Below are 24,894 nucleotides of genomic sequence, written 5' to 3'. Positions count from 1 at the left end.
GACATGCTAAGCCTACATTAGCATAAAGTGTTCCCAAGAAAACACGTCATTAGAGCATTATGTCATTAGAGCATGTCATTAGACAGAATACTTTCTGTTCTACCATACTGCCCCTTAACTCTACCTTCATACGTCAAATCATGCCTATTATATCAAGCCTATGGTATTAAATGCTTTATACTGTTCTGGAAAGACCCTTAATAGGAAAGATCTGAAGCAATTCATGTTTTTACTAAAAGTATTAATGCAAATGCAATTGAGAAAAGCAGAAAGAAAAATTTCTGAGATTTTCTGTCTCCATAAATTTGGCTTACTTTATGCATCTTTCACTCTTCTATATTACTTCCAGGAAGTGCTCACCTCTTCAATTGCACCTGCTGAAATTCTGTGTCCTGCAACATTGATCACATCATCAGCTCGAGACAGAACATATAAATAGCCATCTTCATCCATATAGCCTGCATCCATAGTATCATAATATCCCTAAACACAACACAATAAAAAAAAAAAAAAAAAAAAACACACAAAAAAACAAAACCTCAGAAAATGCTAGTAGGAAGAGCCATCTATTTCCCATGAAACCAACAAACAAAACTGATTGTGTCAAATGAAGATGTTGATGTCTGAAAGATTTAATTCTATGTTATTTTTTACCATTCTTATGTCATCATATGCCTTGCAGCTCTCTTTCCAGGTTTTTGCAGCCTTTATTAAGACAGAAGATGGAATACATAAACATGAACTTTTTTCACTTGGCCTGCTTTAATCCCTGACAGCCCAGGGAAGAATATTGCCTGAATCTACACAGGAAAACTGGAATTGTTACAACATAACGACACTTGTCAAACTGACCCTAAAGATACTCCTGTTTGCTGTATTCATCTATACACCATCAACATGCCAGTACAATGTGTCTGCTTGGGTCTCATTTACTTTTATTGAAACCAAATGAACTCCATTCTGGACAGCCTATCTGTACCAGTTGATCAATTTCTGTGTGGAAAGGAGGCAAGTCCTTAGATATTTCATCTGATGTGGAGGTATTCAGTGAGGAGCCTCCTATGTATTTAAATGCATTGCAGACAAGTGCATATTCTGGACTGACATTAAATTAGAACGGCTGCATATCAAGAGTAGAAGAATATCTGAAGCTATTCTAGACTAAGGCTGCGAATGTGGCAGTGTTCTTAGACCAAATGACATAAAGCAACTTTTAGGTTTGGAAACTTGACGTTTACTACTTTTGTTTCAGATCTGAAAAAATTCAGTAACCCCAGAAGCTGAAGAACTATGAAGAAATGTTTACCATGAAATGTTCTCAATACTGTAAGAAGCATATCAAAGATCTCCCATTAATATAAGACATAATATATATATTTTTTTACATTATCCAATTTAGACTTCACATCATTCAGTGCTGCAAGATTACTAAAAGTTTATATAACTCATTTTGTAATTCTTACTGGAAATTTCTGGAAATATAACTTGTGGAATGCTTCCTGATTTTCCCAAAGTCCTGAGAATGCTCCAGGAGGCAAAGGTAACCTTAAATTGAAAAGATTGGGTAAAATAGTTAGAACATTCAAAAAGTACAGCTTCTGCTCTCCGTTTACAGTCAGATAAACAATCCCTGAGAAGGAATAAGATCAACATATTATTAAAAAAAAGTCTTAACATATAAATAGCATAACACTAAACTGTATCTAAGTCAAAACTTATAGATTGCATAAGCAAAATGATGCTTGGTCTAGAAAACACTACACACTATATTATAAATGCTACCAGCATTCAGCTTTCAACATTTCAACAAATTAAGTATCTGTCAGAAATGTGTGCATAGATGCTATGATTCAGACAACTTCATTATAGGTATTTCTCTCTCTAAAGCATACAAACCCATGTATAGTCATGCAAATTATCAGGTATATACATCTTCAGTTTCTGTAAAAAGATATAATTCAACTTTGACCACAATAATCTGAAACAAAAGATTTCCCTTCCTTTAGCCGTGCATTATCTCATTGGAGTTATTTGAGGAGTTCTTTGAAGTATATTGTTAAAAAAAATCCATTTTAAAGCATTCTAAAATGACTGGATATTTTAAATTTTATTTTCTGTATAAATAGGTATATAAATATATATAAAATATATATATAGAAGTAGTGAAATTCAAAAATTCTGGAATGATTTATTAGCTAAACTTTCAATACATACTATATATCCACTCTTCAGTCAAGGGTAGGGGCATGACAAAAGACAGAACATTTCACATTGCTATCTGCCAGATGGAGAAGATACAGAAGTCTCAGAAAATGAAGGAGTGGTCATTTTTTTCCTTTAAAGCTTTTATTGGCAATTCAAATAAACTGTGCTTAATCCTAATAGATTCCTATTCAGACATACAACATTCACAAATTTTATAAAGCTTAACCCTAGCATTAGCATGATCGTGCCAGCAAACTATTTATACAGGTAAAGTTCTAAATGCCTTCTAGAAAATGCATATGTCTGCATTCCTAACAAGCAAATCTTTATCCAGAAATATTTTATTTTTCACTCTGATAGTGTCTCTACGACCCCAAAAGGCAACATTCGCCAGCAGTGAAGCACTCCTCAGTACTGCAGAAATACTGATACCCTGACAAGCCTTCTGTGATGTTCAGGTCACAGAACAGGTGCTTCCAGCTCAGTGAGATGCAATTCTAACATTACAACTGTAAAAATATTTTTTGTAAGTTTTACATATTCCTACCTAAGAAAGATACAAATAATATGGACTACACTGAAAAAGCCACATCACATAACAATGATTCAAATTCATGACTTTTACAATCACAGGTATCTTATGCTTAATTCAATTTAAGTAACATAATAGAATATACTACTGTAAGTACTACTATTATCTCTGAGAATTCTGGCTATTTTAAGTCACATTCCCTAACAGTACAGTTAAGGCAAGGCTAAACAGGCCAGATACTTCCCACTTAGGCACCCCGGTTTCAGGAGGGCAGGTTGGCTTCTGCCCATCTAGTAGAAACACACTAGCCTACCTTAAGCATCCTTGCAATACATAAACATGACAGAGTATGTGCCTCAAATAAATAAATAAATAAACAGAAAAGTGATGTTTGCTGAGTTTAAAATAAAAAATCTCTTGTTCACATTCCAAAATATCCATTAGAGAATGATAATTACAACGGTTGTTGCCTGGTTGTTGATATCATAGCAATTCTTAGAAGCTTCAGTCATTGCAAATTTTGAACTTTCAATTTATTTAAGTCTGAAACATCCCTCTGATAAGAGAGAAATGATAATTCATGTTGACAAAATCCTTAATTTCTCCAGAGCTCTACTCTGTGGTTTTCAGTTGGTATTCATTCAACAGAAGAAACAATTTTAATGGTGAAATGAGAAAAAAACATTTTGTTTTCCGTAATTACAATCATTCTGAAATCCAAACCAAGAAGTGGAAATATACCACCAAAAATAGAATCCCTGCTCCCATCACCACTGCTTGGTTGGTTTGTATTAAGGAAAACTGCAATGAATAGTGCATCCAGAGTGCATATTGCTGAGAAGCAGGGAAAGTAAAATACAGACTACCACGGATATCTTTACAGTACAAAATACAGCACAAAACACAAAATCCGAAAATGCTCCTTCATTGCTTTTTATAAAACACTATTTGTAGTTCAGACTGCGTTCCATCTCCTATGCAAAACCCAAATGCCATCTTGTATGTGTCCATCTTTTAGGCAAAATAATTCCTCAGCAATGGGCCCATAACATGAGCTTGCATGCTTTTTAAGCATTGCTTCACAGCTCATTTGCTTTTCATACAACATTGGCTGACCTTGCACAGAAGAACCCACCTCTAACTTAGCCCAGAAACAACTGGCTGTGTGTGTCCCATCATTTCAGGATGCCACTTGACTAAACACTGCAAGACTTTTTGTTGGTGGAAAAAGAAAAAAAAAATTACTGACAGCACTCAAAAGTTCCTTTAAAGAGAAAAAAACAGATTCTGAAAAGTACAAATGGAAGTCAAAACTATTAAAGACACTACCTTGCTGGAAGTTTTCGGAAAAAATACATCCCTTTATTTTATGGTAGACAATGGCAGTTACAGGCTGTTCATTACAGCCAGTCAAAGCAACTGTATGCCATTGTCACAAGAATTCAGCCTGTGAATGGAGCTAAGTCATCTTGACTGGCAGCTATATTATTACTCAGCATTTATGTAATGCTGTGTGTAAACGTTACTCTTTCAAAAAATCCTTGATTCTGTGTTTGAAAATTCTCTCCAATCTTGAAGCTTTTTCAGATACAAGGAACAACAATACTGGAATACAGGTGGAGAAGGGGTAAAAGAAGAGAGGATCCTGAACATTTATTTACCAGCCTGCATAAAATACTCCCTTAGCTGAAAAGAGTCAGAGATAGTAGTTGGTTTCAGTGTGGATTTAGGAAGAAAAAAAAACCCTACAAGTTAGTGAGCAAAAGGAAGAACATTACAAAAATTATTGAAGTGCCAGGAAAGAGTTAAAAAAAGTTTGAATGTTGCCCACGGGTATTCAACTCAATTTTGGAGAAATGTTCCCACATTGAAAGTGTAAAAGGAAAAGACAAAGCTGAGAAAAAAAACATGTGGTGAGCTGGAAGAGAGCTCTTGGATAAATTATATTCAAGTAAGCTACATAAGTTAAACTGCAAATTTCTTTCAGCCAAGCTCTCCACCAGTCTCATTCACATCTTTTCTAAAACCCAGTTTCTCAGCCGTCTTTTACAATACAGACATCAGAACCAGAACTGCAAAATAATGCATTATTTTACTAATGTCACATTAGCCCCTGAATAACAAAGGATCACAATGCCTGCTTTGTCCACTACCACCTACCTTCCTTCAAAGACTTCCCTATCCAGAGATAAATCCACTCTAACACAAGCACCTAATTAGAAAGTTTTTGCTTTCTTGAGTACAGTCCTTCATTTTAAAATATAGCAAACCATTCTTAGGTGTATGGCTGTTACTTACAAAAATGTACTGAAGGGGTCTTTGTAGGATGACGCTCTTTACACTTTTTTACAAGAAACACTTCTCTCTGCAGCAGCCTTCCTTGAGGGCAGCCACACAACAGGTCTGGAATACGCTCTCTTCCACACTGTCTTTAATTTTCTGCTACTTTAAGTAATAATTAAGCATCTTATATGAAAAAAATCAATAGGAAAACTATTTCCAAAATAGTAGTGTATATCAATAAAACAAAACGATAACTCAACCAATGGAGGTATTGCGGAGGTATTGCTTAATAATCTTCAGACACTCCAGCACAGTCATTTAAGAGGAAGATAAATGTTCCTCAGTCTGTTAAAATATTTCAATTTGGAGGATTACTACATCCATACAAAGAAATTTCAGAATAATGAGCATCATTTTTTATCATTAGATCAAATTTAATGATAAAAGTGTCTGTTCTCTCAGCTAACGTCTTCTCTCTCTCTCTTCATTTAGGATGGAATTTCACTATCTAAAAACACTGCCATTGCTTCCTGTCCTCCTTGTCTTCTTGGAGTGGGGCACAGCACAAGCAAGATGTGTAGCCTTTTCCATGGGCTTATCCCATGTTAGAACACTGAGCTGTTCCCCATCAAGCATTAAAAGGTTCTTCATTTTCTTTAATTTTTATTCTTCTTAGTGTACTGAGACACCAGTGTCCTGTGAAAGATCACATGTTCTTCCTTTCTCTTTCCTTTCCTTTAAACTCTTTTGGTTAACACATTTCTATCGTGTATCTTAATGACTGCATTCTTGGCTTCAGGCTGCTTGTTGCTGTAACGCACTTCCACAGCCATACTGATTTTTTTAAAATGCATTATGAGAAGTATTAAATGAAGTATTTTACTGAACATCTAACTGTTTGCTCTGCAAACACTGTATAAAGCTTGAACACAGTGCCACAAACTGTGAAACTGTGAATGGGTTGCCTACTTCTGAACATCTTTTCATTACAGAATAAAATCTTTTTGGTATTTGCCTTATTTCTATCCAGCCAACACAAAATCTAAAATTATACAAAGCTGTACATTTACCTATCCTTTCCAAAACCTTGTCAATGTTTTACCCTCCTACAGCTTTTGTGTGATTGTATATAGTGGGGTGGATCGTCACTAGAATCAGTGCAACCTCTGACAGAACATTAGCGTTGTCTTTTCTCTTTCTCCACCAATCCTAAATTCTTGAAAAATCACTTCAGAATTACTGCACAATGCAAGCACAGTGTCTCTCATCTGTGTGAATACGGAACAGAAATTGTTATCTGTTTCTGTGAAGAATGGTGAAGCTGCTTTTTAAAATATGTATTGCAAAAAACTGTTGTAGTGGCACAAAACTAACTACACAAACACTAGAGGAAGCGTAAGATGTACAGGCACTCCTGAAAGGATCTAGAGGAAAATTTGCTAATAGACATTACATTCAGGATAGAATCATTTTATGGCAAATGGCTCTTCCAGTTGTGGATGAACATAATGTTAGCTAATGAGACAATGCTGACAACTGTCTCATTAAATAAACATAATGAGTTTATGATCCTCATAATGTAAAAGAGCTTCCCAAGGCACTAGAATTTGAATGGCATTTCTTCATGCTAACATTCCTTACAAACACAGACAACATGGAAAATTCTCACTGCTTATCATAATTGCACGTATAAACATACACAAACACATTTTTTCAGGCGTGTGTTAAGTATAGGCAGGTCCAAACAACACAAGCAGCACCGGGCCACTAAATCAGACTGGTCTTAATAAAGGATACAGAACCGTTGCTGCTATCATTTTCACTTCAGAATAAGTTCTAAGTTAACTACCCTTCATGTTCAGAGATTCTAGCTCAAAAAAATGTACATTTAAAATCACTTTATACAAAACCATCTTCATAAGCTGCAGTTGTCTTCATTTTCTCTTCTCCTTTCATCATAAATTTTATGATACTGCATTTGATTACTTTATCTTGGAAGAACTGTGAAGTCAAAATGTTATTGCACTGCCCAGGTAAATTAGCTTCTATGCACATTCTTGTCAGTAAAAAATCTCTCCAAAGGGCACACAGATGATGATTATATGAGGTAAGTATGAGTAAAGAAGGTAATATACCTGGAGCAGGGAGACAGAGTAATAAGAATGATCTCTCTAAACTATTTGACTCTTGCAGGATATATTTTTAAGACTTCACTGCAAGAACAGACATTTTAAATACTATACTTACAAGCACTGCAGGCTTCAGGCAGCCCCCAACGGTCCTTACCAGCAGTTACACTGGGCTAAAAATAACCAAGAGCTGCATCATACCACTTTTGCACAGCTTGTGCTGTAGGCACTGTGTGATCATACTCTTCTCCAAGAAATACTGAAGAATATTTTCTCAGCTCATGTATGCTGTAGATAAAGCAAACACTTGTACAAGCCTGTTTCTTTCTAAAGCAGTAAACTGTATTTTGCTGCTGAGTATGTGACAGAGGAATAGCCAAAACTAGCCTGACTCCCCAACTGTCTTCAGGACACATGGGGAGGACCCTGAGGTGAGAAGCAAAACCTTCTAGAAACAAGGATCATCCCCACTGTTCTAAGTGTGAATAGTGGTCTGCTGAAGAAATGCAGAAAGGCTTCTTTTGCAGGAGGGCTTTATGAAAATTAACCCTAATATAAAAAAAAAAAAAGAAAAAAGAAAAAAAAGTTTTTAATGCTAAACAATAATTTAGCTGGATGCAGCAGAAGATAGAAAATGTGTTGTGATTAACCTAACAACCACAGATTCTTATGATTAAACACTGGAGGAAATTGTCACTTATTAGAACGAAACCTGGAACAAAATATTAACATGCTGCATACCATAATACTCTAAAGCCAACTTCTGTTAACAGACTGGAGGTTCAAATGTTGCAAGTGATAAAACATCCAGAATCGGTCTCCTAGAGCTTCTCAGCACATTGCCTTGTTTTTGTTTACTTTTTTTTTTTTTTTAACAGTTAAGTTGAAGAATGAATTTTAGGAGGTCCTACTATCTTGAAAAAGTGTCAGAAAAAACACTGGAACAGAAAGAAGGATGACAATTAACCTACTAAAACTGTTTTCATATCTTTTTCTTTAAATAGTGTAATTTCTCCCTTACTCTTCCTCTTATTTCAGAATGGCTATTACAACAAATAAGGATATGGTAAAATAATAGCTACCCTGTACCTACCTTAAATAATACATTGTATAACAAAAGCAAAACAACAACAAAAAAAAAAAAAGGAAAAAAATTTCCTCACTACTACCCTATTGATTTGTGTGGCTGCAGCAAAAACCACGCCAAGAAAGATAAAATCAAAAAAATCAATCATAAATATATTTTTAATCCCTTAAGAAAAAAAGTTTAAATATGGGGCAGTGTCAGGGAAGATAAATCTTAACTTCAAGAGCTTGGCAATAGCCCCAAAAGGATCTCCTCATGTGGCAATATCCCCTTCTGACAGGCACGTAAATACCAAGTTACAACTCAGAAATGGTATCTACCTGTTTGCAGATGTAATTCAGCTTGTTTAGCAGAGAGCTGCTAAGGATGGAATTCATTTCACTTAGCTTTAGGTAGCTAAGCTCTGTGTCAGCAGAGAAACATAAGCACATCTGGAAGTTTATTTATTCCTTCCTAGTTAAATGCTTGTGACATCTTTCTTTTAAAATATCTTTCTGTATCCAATGATTACAAACCTAAGTTTTATGACGGCAATAGTAAGGCACTAAAGAGACAAGAGCTTCAGAAGATAGCCTTTCACTCTGACCTACTTTAGTGACACCGCAAAGCACAGTTTATTAAAGGCTTGAGCAATTTAAATTATTCATACTCCACAGTGGAATGAATGCACAATCTTATGGGTGTCACAGAAAAATGATGTCTAAATCTAAGTCTGCTGATTCAGGAAAGTGCACTTCAACACACGTCTGTGAGTCCTGGTGGCTAGGCCTAAAGTGCTCAAAGTTAGACAGGGCATAGACTTCCACCTGAAAATACATCTGTGTCATGCAGTACAACAACCTCCTGTGACACTATACCTCAGTCTCCACACAAGTCTAGTTACATTAGACAGTAATACGTCTGAGCAAACTCTTCAGTTTAGAAACTCAGACTCCCAAGCAAGCACCATGCAGCGAAACAGCCTGTATATTCAGTGCTGTGCTTCTACAGCATGCTCCAGTGCTTGCAGTATACGTGCATCTCATCTCCAGCTCACCTGCCTATTGCCTCAACCCTCATTGAAGTTCTCTCCTTAACCACTCATCAGAATCGGTACACCTGTCTCACTGTTTTTGGTTTCTGAAAACCTTCAGTTCCCTGAGATTTAATGCTTATCTTTTTACTTCCTTCCATTCATCTAAGCAAGTATGAAGAATGTGAGTCACCACCACTCCCCTTAATTTTACCAGAACAGAAGCTGATTAATGTATTTCTACTGGAAGTTGTATTTGCCAGCAGCTACGTATTTTCAGAACCTAAGTATTTTCTGTCAGTGAAAACAGAGAAGGCCAGAGCTAACATGTTAATCACACTGTAGCTATCTACTTGAGGAAAATCCCGTTTGCTTAAACACCAGTGAAACACCCAGAATACGCAGCTGGCACATGCTATGGAAAGCAATAACCTTTTGAGTCTTAGAGATGTACGGAAAGGTTCTGGAAACAGGGAGACTGCAGAAAATAAGCGAAATGTAACTGATGTTCACAGCATTATTAAACAGAGGCTCCCATATCTAAGAAAACGTCCTACAAAAGTTGTGCTTCAAAAAAATCTTATGCAACTCATCTGACAAGATTCTGGCAAATTGCATTGAAAAAAAAAAAATGACTAGCTGATGTTTCTAAAGATTTGTTGGCTGTTTTTTTGTTTGTTTTTTTTTTTTAATTTGTTTGGGTTTTTTTTTGGGGGGGGGGGGGAGGGGGGTTTAATTTTTTTTTCTCCTCCTTGTTTTTTGCTGGAATCTTTCCCCATATGTATTCTGTCCAAATGCTGCCACAGCAGAACTGTCTGTTCCATGCAAAGTACTCTCAGAGACATCTTGCTCTTTTTACAAAGATCAGGAAACATCTTCTCTCTTTAAGAACACACATCACTGGGGATTAAGAGGCAGTGAAAGGGCAGGTAGTATCACACCGGTACACCAAAGCACGTGAATCTCAACTGCTCTATTATTTTCCTAAACTGAAAGATGAAGAAGCATTGGGAATAATTAATTTAATACTGTGCTCACCACAACAATGCTTAATCCTGTGCCAGCAGTCTGGCAATTAAGAAAATGGATAACTTTGCTGTAATTTAAGAAAAACAAAACCCCAGAAAGCACTCTCATTCACCTACATAATTTCATCTGTAGTTTTTCAAGATTAATTAACACTAAACATTCCAGCAGTTTGCAATTAACATTAGAGACTGACCTATTTTGAATTCTTAAAACATCAGTTACTGTTGAATATATGAATTTTGGTCAAAAGACAACCACCTCACCTCATCCTCTTAACTGTAAGATACTTTGCTTACTTTACCACAATATTTCCTAAAGTCTTCGCCTTCACTGGTTCCTTATTTTCATCCAGAATCATCACTGTAAAACAGTAATATGGAAAGACAACTCCTGTTAAGTTAAGTGGAGGAAAGAGTTTTTCATTATGAATATCAACTTATGTCACACTTGAGAACAATAATACACCAAGCAACGAAAGGTATTAAGTAATTTGGGAGTACTATACTGGATGACCTCATAACATTATTAACATTCAGCCTTAAGTACAAGAAGCTTTAAACAATACTTGTGTTCTGGGAGTAGACAGAGAACAAACTCAAAAAGGGAGAAATACAGAACTGAAAGTAAAAGGAGCCTTCATACTGAAAAATCCAAGCTTGCATATAATGAAGTATCCTTCAGATGCATGAAAAATATGAGCAAAAAGGGTTCAGATAAGACAAGTAAGAAATAACTAAGATTACTCGGCGTTCATCTAGCAAATGCAAGAAATGTTATTAGCAATAAATAAATGTGCCTGCTTTTCAGAGGCTCTCAGGAGGCTCCGAAAGATGCTCCCCACCAACAAGGGTTACTCTAGCCTAGCACAAAGAAATAAAATAACTTGGGAATAATCCAAAGCCACACAGCAGGGTAACACTAGAGAACACCAGAAAATCCAGACCTTGGAACAGAAGACTTTCCTGGATGACACTGACCCACCACCTTCAGATCATATCTTGGTATGGAGGATGTAGTTTTCTGGGGAAAAACACCTGAAATTGCCTCCTCAGTGCAGTCATCTGGGAAAATCAATCATAACCACCCATTCTATCTGAAGGCACAGGCATAAGGAAGGAATGGTAGATCGGCTATGGTATTGCTTAAGTAGAGTATTAACTTGGCCTAGATGAGTGGAATTAAAGTGAAATGACTAAACTATGGAAAAACAGAGAGGAATGTTTTTGACAGATTGGGCTGACATGGATTTAAAAAATGCTTTTTGAAGCCTGCCCAAGCAAATAAAGCTACGTTCAGCTGGAATTAAATTAATACAAATAATCTTACATTCTGTACTAAGAAGTTAAAGAGCAAACGAGGAAGAGAGAATGACAGACTTCTGAGCAAAACCTTGCTAAGAGTTTTATGAGTTATATCATATCGTTATCTGTCTGTCCATAGAAAGCCAAACATCTGTAATTGCTCTGTATCTGTCTGAAGCCACTCCTTCAGAGGATGGTATTTTTTAAGTAATTGAAGAGCCCTTTGAAAACAAGGGCTCAGTAGACAGGCAAGTCAGTCAGTTCTTCAGCTCAGTGAGCTGGAAGGAGAAACAGGGGTAGGAGATCAAAAGCATGAATGGAAATACAAAAAACACTCCAATGAAAAACAGCAGACTGTTGTAAATAAAATCCACTTCAAATCTTTAAACATTTTTTTTTCTTTCTTACATCTTTTTAGACGCCACAAGAACATGGAAATGTTACATTTTGAGAATTTAGACTCAGAATAGAGCGATACACACCCTGTATCTTTCAGTGCTCCCCATCAGCTTATTTTCCTATTTTTATTATATCAAAGTAAGATGTAAAGAGTTTATTTTATGAGGGTAGGAATTCCAGTATTTATTCCCCTTCTTGGTAAAATGCATTTCAATGTACTAAAATCTGGGGAAAGTGGATGCTACACTGTTTACTACTTTATTACTGAATAACTGAATAACAGGCTTAATGCTTCAAAATGTGAGACTTGCTTCAGTTTGTGAACAGTGCTATGAAATGATCTGAAAAAGGTAGAAGTAGACCAAAGAGTAAGTACCCAATGTCAGATTTAAAGCAAAAGTGCTAGAAATTATTATGGTATCTCCATTCGCATTTAAATGCATTTGCACCATTACACTTTGAAATTATAAATGCTGCTTTGAAAGATTTTGGCTGTATTTCGAAAGAAAAGAAGTAGATTTGTAGCTTTCTGCATATGTCATAGCATAAATAAAATGCTATTAACATCCGAAAATCACTACAAGTTACACATATATTCCAAGAATGCAAAATCTTCTACATGGCACAGAGAACCCTTCTCATTGATACAGTAACAGCAGCCAAAACAACCTCAGAGCAGACCTGGGTGACAGCAGTCAGTACACAGTAATTTCAAGATTCACTATTTCATGAATGGCTGCATTACTGAGCAATACTGGCTTCAAACCAAAGACTGAAAATGGTACAGTTCTATCCTAAAACTTCAATGAATTTCAGTATTCACTTGATTTTTTTTTTTTCCTTTTTATTGCACGTTTTAAGGTATTTCCTCTGTTCTGTGTAAAGGAATTACTTATTTACATTTGATGCCATGTTTCAAAAATACACAAATCATTTTTATGTTCTTGCTCCTCACAGATTTGTTTGGCACAACATTTTTTCTAGTGTGTGTAATGCAATTACATTCTTTCACTCTTCCCTAAATTTATGGCTTTGTTTTAATGCTGTTTTTAACCTATAGTTTGTCTTCATGCTGTAAATGCCAAAACACAGATCTGCTGAAAGTGGTTATTTTCTTAAATGTTCATTCCAATCTGTATCTATTAGAATCAAAAAGAGCAAAGATTTTTCTGCCCAAGGATGTGAGAATCTTTCTGGAAGATAATTTGATCTTTAAAAAATTTAATTACTTTTTGGACTTCAAAGAACTCTTGAAATTTGTGTTAACATCAGAATTCCCAGGTATGAAAGCATTTTTGCATTCTTAATCCTGTAACCACATTCTCTACATACAAATAGCTTCCCGACAATGCTCTTGCTTTTAATGTTTGTTCATAGCCTGCAATTTCTCCCAGCTGGAAATAAATACGCTCCACAACTACTAGAAGATACTGCATTGAGCACCTCTCAAAAAATGAGTTCACATCTGCACATACAGGCAGCATACTGGCTTTGATTTAAAAAGAAAAAAAAAAAAAAAAGAATTAAACAGGTTAATAGGAAAATTCATTTTTTCAATAGAAAATTTTACAAGCTGCTTGTTAGTTCACTAGTGACATATCAGTGGAAGGCATTATTGTTACACTAAGAATTCTCTTTATGCACTTCAGGATACTCCTCATATGAAATAGTGGCATCAAAAGAAAATAATAATAAGTGAGTCTCCGAGACGTGATTATTTGATGTACATCTCCCAAAACAAAACTATTTAGACTCTGAAAATAGATAATATAGATGTGAGAGAACACTCAAAGTGCAAGTTAAAGCAATTATTTGTCTACTTATTTCCTCTTCTGCTGATGGTTATTACTAACATTCTTCTTCCCAACATGCCAATACATTTTACTGCTGCTTCTCATTTAATTAGTGCAATTGTAGACAAAGCCTTAAAGCACAGTATTCTTTACGTATCCTTGTTACATCCAGTTTAGAAATATATGCTATCCCTTTTGCATAATAATAGTACAAGTAGCTGATCAACAATTTTGATAATTACTCTGAATTTGTTATGTACAGTCACATTTCACAAGACAAAAAAAAACAGAGCTTCTTGTTACGAGACAGAGGAAAATCTGTTAGCAAAATGCTTTCCCTACGAGGTCTAAAAACTAAAGTGCACTTAAATTGCACATAAGCAATACGGTTTTCTAGCAACCTTACCATTGTATCCTGGCACTGGTTTTCCTGCCTGTCCGGGTGGAGGCGTTGTAGAGTTCCCCAAACCAACACAAGAAGCAGTTATTGGAGAACCAGATTCTGTTAAAAGAAAATAAGTATGTTAGGCAAGATTTCTCTTACTATTATTTAGTAACTATTGCTTCTAAATTTTCTAAGTTCAGCATATAACAATTAAAAAAAATAATAATTAAGTGCCAGACAAGCAGTGAGAGAGTTCAGAATATTTGTATGTGTTATATAACAAATATAAATTCATCACAGAAATTTGCATTCTTCACATGGGAAGTTTCTGCATTACACAGTAGAAAATTCAGAATTAACATCTTTATGTTTGCATTACACCTGTGGCTTATTCTGCTATGTTTACACCGCATCAGTAGGAAACTGCCTACAGCAAAGCCATGATAAACACTGTGTGTGACAGATGCATTTCAGTGGTTATTTCACTAATCAGTGTTCTATTCAAGAAAAAACAAGAACCAATTCTTGGTTGATTACCTTATCACTGTAGGGCAATATCAAAGTATCGGTTGTTCTATTGTGGAATTGAAAAATTCTATCAATTCTCAGGTCTGGAAGGTTATGCAGAATCTTCAAAACAATATTGGTTAAGATGATCAAAGAAAAGGTGGCCCCTCACAGAAAAGTAAATAATTCAGGTAAGTCAGAAATACCTCCCTTATACCTACCTCCTGAAGCTATCGTTAGAATTTCTTGATGAGAACTACTTCAAATAATGAAAAGGTTCAAAAAGAAATAAGGTACAGAAGTCAGACGTAAATTTCACATGCTGCCAAAATAAAGGCATACTGAAAGGAATACTCTAAGGAAGAGGAATCAAACTGCTGCAAGACTTTGTGATCATAGTCCAGCTGTTTTCTACTCCTGCACCTAAAAACATGAAAGTTTTACTATCTGCAGCACTATTAGAGGTTTTGTGTTTCTGGGTGTTTTTTTTTTGCCAGAAGACAAATTTCTCCCAGATTTTGAACCTTAGAAAGATATCCCCATAACTGCAGACAAATGAATTAAGCATTTGCACTACGTACCTTTGCTCCCTGCAAGGAGCCCACAAAAGGCAAGTAGGTCTGCAATTCCTGCTGCAGAGATAACACAAAATACCTTCCTCACACAGCATGAATATCCCCTGGTATGCCTACACCTTCCTAATTATCCTCACTGTTAGGCAGCTACAAAGCCCTCCCTTCTCACTTACCTTTTTTTTTTTTTCCCCTCTTAAGAAAGCTCAATTTCACATGATGCAGTTATACTACAAGAGTTATTAAAGAAAGAGGAATAAAGAACAATTAAGTCATACAGTAGAGTTTAAGTGTAAAGAAAGACCAGCTGTTATCCTTCTCTTCTCTGTAAGAAAAAAATATAGAGAAATTTCTTTTAAATGTTTCTGCAACTCTGAGCTGGAGGAAAAAATAATAAAAGTGTCTAAGTGGCTGTAAATATTACCAGCAACACAGCATGGTACCAGCACTATAAAAATGTAGCATTATAATTCTGGAGATGTTGCAACTCTCAGGTCACTTGACCTGGAATTCATAACCCACATCAAGCTCAAGCTTCAGCACAACTAAGCAGGTTTGTATTGACCTCTGTATTTATCTCTGATCACACGGCCAAAGATATTCTCAGTTCTCTTGCATTAGAGGTCACTACAGTTGTTTTTGCTGTGGATTTTCTCAGCTCCCACAGTATTCCTCAGCCATTTCAGAAGTTCTTTAATGACCACTCAATTCCTATAAGAACAAGAACAAAACTGCCATGTGTTTCTGTAATTTTAAGTTAGTTGTCAGTAGGTAGCTGAAAAATCACATAGGTAGCATTAAAATCACATAGTGAACCTAGGGCCTAAATTCAACTGTGGAACAACCCTCAATGCCAACACAGGTAGGCTAAAAAGTTGACTTGGTTGTTTCACATTTCTATTGGTCTATTTTTTCACAAAATGCACGTTTCCCGCACAAGCACTGATCCTGTTTTTTTCCTTCCAAAAAGCTGCAATTACAGAGGTGACACATCAGCAAGATCTAAAGTAGCCAGTCAATGATCATGCTGAAGAGAAACCCACAATTTATTCAGCTGTTTCAGAGCTCTATTTTCTGCTCAGTACTGGGTAAGCTGTTGACCTGAACTTCTTTCCTCTCTTCCTGAAATAAAAAGCAAGAATATATTCCTCAGTGTACAGTGAACTGGAAAATGAAGTAGAGGGGCCAGTTTATTTTTTGACAGCATTAGGAGGAAAAGAAGACTCCTAAGTGTCGTTCTTTATATACTGTATGCCAGGAACTAAAAAACCATACTGTAACAGAGTAGGTGAGAAAGACATTCTATAACCAAAGCACAGTAATTAGATTCACTGCTGAGAAGGATCAGCGTACCCCTGTGAACCAGTAAGATTTAACACAGCTCAGGAATTGACAAACATTTCAAACTGCAGAGCTCTCAATCAGAGAACCCTGGGGAGAAAGGGAGAACCTGTGAAATTTCTGAAAATCAGTTTAGATTTGCTTGGCTCTCTAGTACACTGCTAATGAAAGCTATGTGAACTAAATGGAAATCATTGTCACATTACACTGTCTGCGCTTCTGCTTTTTTGGAAAACAGTGAATAGAACTGCATGTAAGTCCATTTATTCTAAACAAGAATCACAAGTTCTAAAACTTTCTCAATAGGTCTTTATAATTGCTGCTATGTCTTCTATTGTCTTCTCAATTACCAGTGGAAATACATCATTTTCATATTTACCAGTGCTCTAATCTCTCTGCTGTGCATTCAATTCCCATGCCTGAATTAAGTATTTCTATACACAAGAAAAAAAAAATGGTTTGTTGGTGTTTAGGCCAGACACTAATTAAGAAAAGACAACCCAGAAGTATCCACTCTTTGTGTTAGGCTCACAGTTTCTGAATGCTAAACATTCCCTTACAAAGTAGAAGCACCAAGGAATACTGTCAAAAAAGCATAGCATGGATCTCTGCGCTGTACATTTCTTGGGAAATCAAAGTGTATCTTTCAAACAGGATGCTGGATTGAAATATCAATTTCCCAAACCCATCAGAAAACAGCAACTGCTTTCCAGGAGAGTGTTTTTCATCAAGGAAAAAACAGCCTGACTTCAAAGTGGAACTGAATTGATAGTCCTGCTGAAAAAAAATCAATGTTGTTCAAAAGAAAACAGAAAAATAACTACTGATGAGGAATCTTCCTTATCAGATACGTATAATACAAGTACTGGGTGCTTTTTTTTTTTTTTTAATATTTCCAATAAACAATGCTGCTTAAAAGTCTTTGGTTTAAATTAAATTTGCGCCAACTCACAAGTTACAAAGCATAGATCAGAAAGTAAAAATCAGCAGGAGGCTGAAAAAGGATAACACTTGTCAAACGAGCATCACATTCTACCCACCTCTTAAACCAGGCTTCGAAATAGACAGATACCCATCACTTGTTTATACTTGCAGATTCTCTGAAAGTAATGTGCAGTGTCTTGACAGATTTCTAGTGCCGAAATCTTTAGAGAATTGCATATTTCCAGTGTTACAAATAGAACAGCTGATCTGTCTTCCAATCTGTCTTTTCAACACACATTTAAAGAGCAAATCTTCCACTCCCTATGCGAGTAAGTCAGCAATCCTCTGGCTGGAGAAGGCTTTTGAGGAGGACTGGACCATAAAACCAATTTCCTTTTTGCATAACACCTTATAATGTGACAGTGAAACAGCTATTTAGAAGAGAAACGTTTCACAACTAGCGTGTAACTACATTCAACATCTGCTTTGAATTATAATGGAGGAAATATATCTACCTCTGAGAATAATGAAAAGCACTTCACTGAAATTCGAAAGACAGAATCACTGAGAGATGGTCTTAAAATCATAGCTGTTAAAGTGTCCCAAGTTCCTCATTACGTTTTTGTTTTCAGCATAGGGGCTGATCTAAAGAAATTCACTTTTAAATTTCGAAGATGTGACTCTTCATTTTATCCCACTCCACACGTACATAAAAGACCTAAAGAGATCTCAGTATTACTGAGTTATATTGGACGGCTAATGGATAGTCTTATACAGGCATTTCTGTTGCATTTGTGTCTCTGACAGCTAATCTTACATTAAACAAAGTGCTGCAGATGCAGAAACAAAGAGTGCTTACAAGTACTAAGGGAAGTTTGTATGGATACACCTGACTTCTTTCATAATAATGGTTCCATCTTCCCCATGCCTGCTTTGAAGAAGCCAAGCTCTGCCAAGTGATGCAGAGGTACAGCTATTAAGTTCTGTGCCCAAAGTTGTCTTACTCATTTGCAGTGCATGTTCAAATTCAAACAAAACAGTATTTAAAAATAACTCACAACTTTCAAGGTAAAAAGTGTCCTGTACATCTTACGGTGTTGATACATTACAACTCCTAAACTGCGTCTCACATTCCCGAACACAACATATTGTCATACTGCTGAAAGATTTTATTCTCTGGAGGATGAACTTAAGGAAAATACACTGCATTCTGACATTTGAGTTTGGGCAACACTAAGTGACTAACGTAAGGCTACCTGGTTTGGTTTGTTAGGCTGCAAGAGAGAGACGATGAAGCATGCAGAAGAGGTGAGGAGCTCTTATAGAGCAGGAGACAAAAGAAAGGGGAGCAACTGCCATACATCAACACATGAACAAACACAATATGTATAATGAACTAAATTCTTACTGCAGCAGTGCTGTTTTCAGCCATTTCAGCCATTCTTCTGGCAAATTTGTCATTTTTACCAGACAGATGCTAGCACTTAAAATCTACCTCACAGCACACCATACTGTTTCCGTATAATAAAAACAAATCTAATGTGTCATAAAAATATGTACTGGAGAGGAACATGACTCAAGGGGCAGATCATCAAATATCCAGGTTCTTCATCCTTAAGCATCTGATTCTGCAAAAATATCAGCATCTCAGGTGATTCTTCATTAGTAAAATCTAAGCAAATTTCCACATCTGCAACTCATTAGCAGTAAGTGGCTTCACTCACAACTTGTAATCAAGCATGGTTAAGTCGTAACAGATTCTAGATAGCCATGCTGCAGGACTTGTAGTCCAAACACCACTTCAATCTTATGCTTATTGCTCTTTCAAATGAATTTCAGATACTCTTTGTACAGCTGAGTCCCTGCTGAAGGGACTCAAAGACATCAACTGCCAGGAAGTTTTCTTCATTTTTTCTCTAGAAGAGATACATTCCCTGCAGAGCTTCAGGTCAATGCTTGAGATATGATGAAGCATTCATGTACATATGTACCAAGTAAAACAGGTTTGGGGGAATTTAACTACAAATAATCTAATCCTAATTAGTCATCAGCATTAAAAGGAGATGACACCAGGTTACTCTTATCCCAGATTAAAAAAAAAAAAAAAAAAAAAGATGTTCACAGGTTGAAAGATCCCAACCAAGCGTGATGTGATGCTGGGCTGTCAGCTGTAAGACTGACAAAGAAGTACACAGAACAGATGCATCCATATTGTCCATGCACATTGATATGCAATCATTTTAACCACCTTCTAATAGTAAAAACTAGTGTAAATTACTTTTTCAGATTTCTGATAATTATATAATGAAATTCTGGATTCCTTTTACCTACTCTCTCATTTTGTGTTACACTTCCATTAAATGAAATAGAATTTAAAGACAAAACTTGTATTTATTTATAGAAATCCTAATCCTAATCTTTCCCAATGTATTTAGCTGGGTACTGTAGCAAATTATAACAGAAATGAGAAAAGTCACAGGAGAAGAACAATAACTGAAGAATCTGGAGAACTGTAAACTGTAAGGATACCCTGATTCAGTTTTACCAAGAGTCAGAAATACAGCATGAACTTAACTTCAGTTCACACCTCATGCACAACAAGGTTAGACTAAAGACAGCGATCTGTCATCTTGAACTGTGAAAGGCTTTGCTGTCTGCTACTGAAGCTTCAAAACTCAGTTGTGCATCATTTTGCATTTAATTTCAACTGTATTTTGAGGAGTATGATGGATGCAGCAGATAAACTCCTAAACTGTGATAGAAATTAGAATTTATTTCTCCTCCATCTGACTGTACTCTTAACTTATTCCTTGTGAATTAAATGCATACAGAATCATCGCAATACATATCAACTACATACAGAATGTCAAAATATGGTGAGTAGTAGGGGTCCATCTTAAATCAAAATGCACAAGAAATATTGTATTTTAGGTGTGGTACACAAGTTATATGTAAAGTAAAGATCTGTATAATTATCCTTTTCCATAAGGAGTTTTTCCAATGTCTTACTAGAATGAGCAAAGCTAGGGTGAAGTACATACGCAGTAAAGGAAAATCCAGCTAAGACTTTTTTGCTCTAACTTCAGAGACACAGCCATACTGAAAGCACGATCCTCCCATCAGGTTGCTGGCCATTTAGACTACATTCATTTCGTTGATCAGAATGGACAATTTCTTACCTTGTGGTGGAATGGTTGTAAAACATGTCTGATTATCCCACTATTACTCTACAAAACAGAGGGTAACACTTCCATAAGTTAACAGTAACCCCTGTGGAAAACCAACAGTGTTGTTTATCTCGTAGAAGTAAAATTAAATCCAAGTTGTGTTAATCCACTGTGTTGATTTGTATGTAGAACCCTAAAAACTTGCTTAATTTTTACTTTCTCTACTCCAACTATCATGTATAAAATACCAGAAAGTTTCATGGAAAAAAGACACAAATAGGAAATTAACCCATTTCTAGAAGGGCAACTAAAGAAAACTGGAAGATCTGTTAATTAAAGAAACAGTCCAGCACAAATTTTCACAGTAAAACCAGTGCCTAGCACAAAAATTTGCATTTTTTTCTGGTTATGGCAACTTGCTGTTCATTATTCACTTCCATATGAAGCTTTCTTTATTCTTTTTATTCCTTATTATACAATAACATCAAGGATGCTTAATCAACAGCACAGCCATACTTGACAGGCACTATAGAAAAAGAGATTACTCCCTGAAAGGCAGCAAACACAAAAGAGAGAATAGACAATGTAACAGCCATATTCATATTTGTTTTAATTATCCAACACATGAAGAAGGCTGACTTTGCAACTTAAGTGCACAACTGGGCAATCAATTGCAGAGTTGACATGAACTGATTCAAATACACATCAGTGCAGATCACTGAAAAATAGTCTCGTTATCATTCTTCTATTGTTATCATGTCTGTACATTCCATCTTTCCTTTTTCCAGCACAAACTGCTTTTATATGGAACTGGATGACCTAATGGTTAGGATAGCTCCTATGTGACACTGCTCTCTGTGCAGCCACATGTATGCTAGGTGTGGTCTAAAAGAAGGGATGCAAACATTGCCAGAGATAAGCTTTTCTTTGCACTTTGCAGTTACCATTCATTATACCACACACATAGCTACACAGAGCCAAGCTATGTCTTCTAGCATATTCATATGATTCATAACAGGATCATAACTACCAAATAACTACCATCTCCCCCACAGTCCTACATTTAGTCTAATCTGTAGCTTAGGATATTACATTTTAAATGTCAAATGCAACACAGGTACGCATTTAAGTGCTTTCACTAAGTGAGCCATTTCTCTGGAGCAGAGCTTTCGCAACAATTAGCTTTCCCAAAGTTCATGTAGGTAGTTATCTCCTTGGTTTCACTTCATATCCGATTGCAACCTCCAGCTGTGCTGACGAATGCCTCCCACCTCAGCTGGGAGGCAATTCCCAACCTTTATAAGTGAATATAGTATTATATTCCATGTTGCTTTAAATAAAATATATATTTTTTAATGAACAAGGAGGCATTCCCATATTAGTAGGCACATACACAGTGCTGAGAATGACAGCTTCAAGATTGTTTCCACAATCTTGGAATTATCACATTAGTATTAACTGTGGAAGCACCATAACACCTGTACAACAGTAGCTATGTGCAGTGAGCCAGAAGGAGAATACTTCTCCCATTTCTTGCAAATGTACAGAAGCAGAAGAAAACTAAAGCTTTTTGAAGATCTGAAGCCTGTTTCTCAAAAAAACCTCCATTTTGTTTATAATTTTCTTCTGAATTGCCTGAAGTTTTAAGGCTTATTTTTAGAATTTCAGGTCAGATGAAAAACAAGCAAATTTTCCAGTATTTTCTAAATGCTTCAAAGCACTTGTGGGCATAATGCATCTATTACCATGAATATATATTACACTTGTGAAGGCCAAATATTTCTTGTATGGCAATTCCATTGTCACATCCAATCCATTCATTTAAATACAAAATCAAACCTCCAAAACAGTAAAACTCCCTCAAGGTTTCCTTGCCCAATTCTTTTTTTTTTTTTTTTTTTTTTTCCACCAATCCAAATATAGAACACATTTATGAACTGTGATGTGTGAGGTATTGTATATATATATAAAAGTCCTCTAAAGATATCAAAGTACATCCAAAGTGTCTGGAACGGTTAGCTATATTTACTAATTAGCTTACTTAAAGCTTGGTAGATGATGAAAATTATTAAAGTCTTCCAAAGGAAGAAATAACTTTAGTTATCTAGAACTAGCAGGATATTTACAAAGCACCAGATATTTATGCATTCATTCTGTAAAAACATCAGGCTCCCTTGCCTCCAAACAGTAATTTGTAATGCACATTTTATAATTTGCCAATAGCAAAATGACAGGGTTTTTGGTCTTGTTTTGAAGATGTCAGACAGCATATCTAAAAATGTCAGGAAATGTAATGAAATATAATATACTTTCAGATTAAAAATGAATTTCAGATTTTTATTTTCTTCCTAATGCAAAATTGTAACCGATAACATGATGAAATACTAAGAGATACATGGAGATTATAAAAAGTAATTACACATCTCAGTGCTAACCGTTTCCTGTTTGATCATTTTGGGAAATCTTAATATATTGTATGCATAGTAATACTACCAAGATGGAGAAGTCAGATAAAATCACCACTGTGAAATTCAAAGCTATTTTTTTTTTTTACATCAGGGTTTAATGTTTAAGAAACTCCTCTCCCTGCCTTCACTAGACAGCCTTAAATCTCACAAAATGCACAGGATTCATGCAGCTTACTTCTAGCATTCCTGTTCTCAAATCATCAGAAAAAAAAAAAAGTCATCTACTGTACACTAATGAGGGCTTTATTCCCTGAGCAGCAAAAAAAAGCAGTTGCCATGCAACAAGAACAATCAGCAACCTGTAACATCTTCACTCACATATAAACTGGAGATGCTGTCACAGCTGGTCGCTTTCAGGCATTTGAGACTGCACTACTCTCACTTAACATATCTTCTAAGGGTGTCCCCACTTCTTCATCCATCCAGTGCACGCTAAACATTGTTCATGGATGAGCTCTGTAACTTAAAGACTGCCTTACAGTTCTTCTACTTGCAATCATTTCAACCATATAAATAAATTTTAGAAAGGAGAAAAACACATATGTTTCATTCATATTAATGCATGCCCACTGACTGCACGTGGAAAGACAATTTGAAGTGATTAAGATTAATAAACACTGAGAAACTGGCGTAAAATGGAACAGCAAAGCTTAATATATAGTTTCTAGTTATTTTAAATTAGAAAGTGTCAGTGTGCATAAGACATAAAGATGAGATTGTGTATCAGACAGCACATTTGATACAGAATTTCTGTCAACTCAGAAGAGGTGCTGACCAGTGGGAAGAGAACAGCCAAGAGGAGGAGAGAGGCTTCCAAGCAATTTTAAAAAAAAGAAACCACAAAGGTGCATGCTTGTGTTTTTCTAATAGAAGGATACAATCCAGGAAACTATACCTGAAAACTACAAGCCAGTCAGTCTCACCTCTGTCACCGGAATGAACAGCTTGCTCTAGATGCCATCTCCAAGCAATTGGAAGAGAAAAAGGTCATCAGCAATAGTCAGCATGGATTCACCAAGGGAAAATCACAATCAACCTGGTAGCCTTCTTGATGGCATCACCAAGATGGGAGGAGAGAGCAGAGGATGTCATCTACCTTGGCTTCAGCAAGGCTTCTGATACCATCTCCCACAACATCCTGACAATGAAACTGAGAAAGTGTGGGATAGATGAGTGGATGGTGTGGTGGGTTGAGAACTGACTGAAATGGTAGTGCTTGGCAGTGCAGAGTTTGGTTGGAGACCTATGCCTACCGGTGTTCAACAGGGGTTGGCGCTGGGTCCGGTCCTGTTCAGTATCTTCATCAATGACTTTGATGAAGGGATAGTGCCATAGTGTCCACCCTCAGCAAGTACGCCAATGATACGAAGCTGGGAGGAATGGCTGACACACCAGAAGGCTGTGCTTGCCATTTAGTAAGGCCTGGACAGACTGGAGAGCTGGGCAGCAAGAAACCAGATGAGATTTAACGAAAGCAAGTGTAGAGTCTTGCACCTGGGAAGGAGTAACCATGAGTGTCAGTACAGGCTGGGACATGACCTGCTGGAGAGGAGCTCTGTGGAGAAGGACCTGGTGGTCCTGGTGGATGACAAACTGGCAATGAGCCAGCAGTGTGCCCTGGTGGCCAAGAAGGCCCACAGGATCCTGGGGTGCATTAAAAGGAACGTGGCCAGCAGGTCAAGGGAGGTGATACTCTACCCTGGTCAGGCCTCACTTTGAGTACTGTGCATAGTTCTTGGACTCCTCAGAACAAAAAAAAG

The 24,894-nt window shown here is 36.4% G+C and overlaps 1 protein-coding gene across 1 annotated transcript in view; it reads right to left on the bottom strand.

Moving 5' to 3' along the window:
- The window catches only part of ACSS3 (acyl-CoA synthetase short chain family member 3), a 76,217-nt gene that overhangs the window by 3,758 nt on the left and 47,565 nt on the right, over positions 1-24,894 (bottom strand). The window contains exons 10-13 of the mRNA XM_042889874.1: positions 14,177-14,272; positions 10,574-10,637; positions 1,464-1,545; positions 361-483 (exon numbers count right to left, since the gene is read on the bottom strand). Of these exons, the coding sequence (XP_042745808.1) occupies positions 361-483; positions 1,464-1,545; positions 10,574-10,637; positions 14,177-14,272 (365 nt within the window). The remainder of the gene's footprint in view (positions 1-360; positions 484-1,463; positions 1,546-10,573; positions 10,638-14,176; positions 14,273-24,894) is intronic.

The sequence above is a fragment of the Lagopus leucura genome, unplaced genomic scaffold, assembly GCF_019238085.1.
Source record: "Lagopus leucura isolate 7727_CA_CO unplaced genomic scaffold, USGS_WTPT01 Super-Scaffold_100159, whole genome shotgun sequence".
Classification (NCBI taxonomy): Eukaryota; Metazoa; Chordata; class Aves; order Galliformes; family Phasianidae; genus Lagopus; species Lagopus leucura.
Note: the sequence above shows the minus strand (reverse complement) of the source record. Positions and strands in the feature narration are given on the sequence as shown.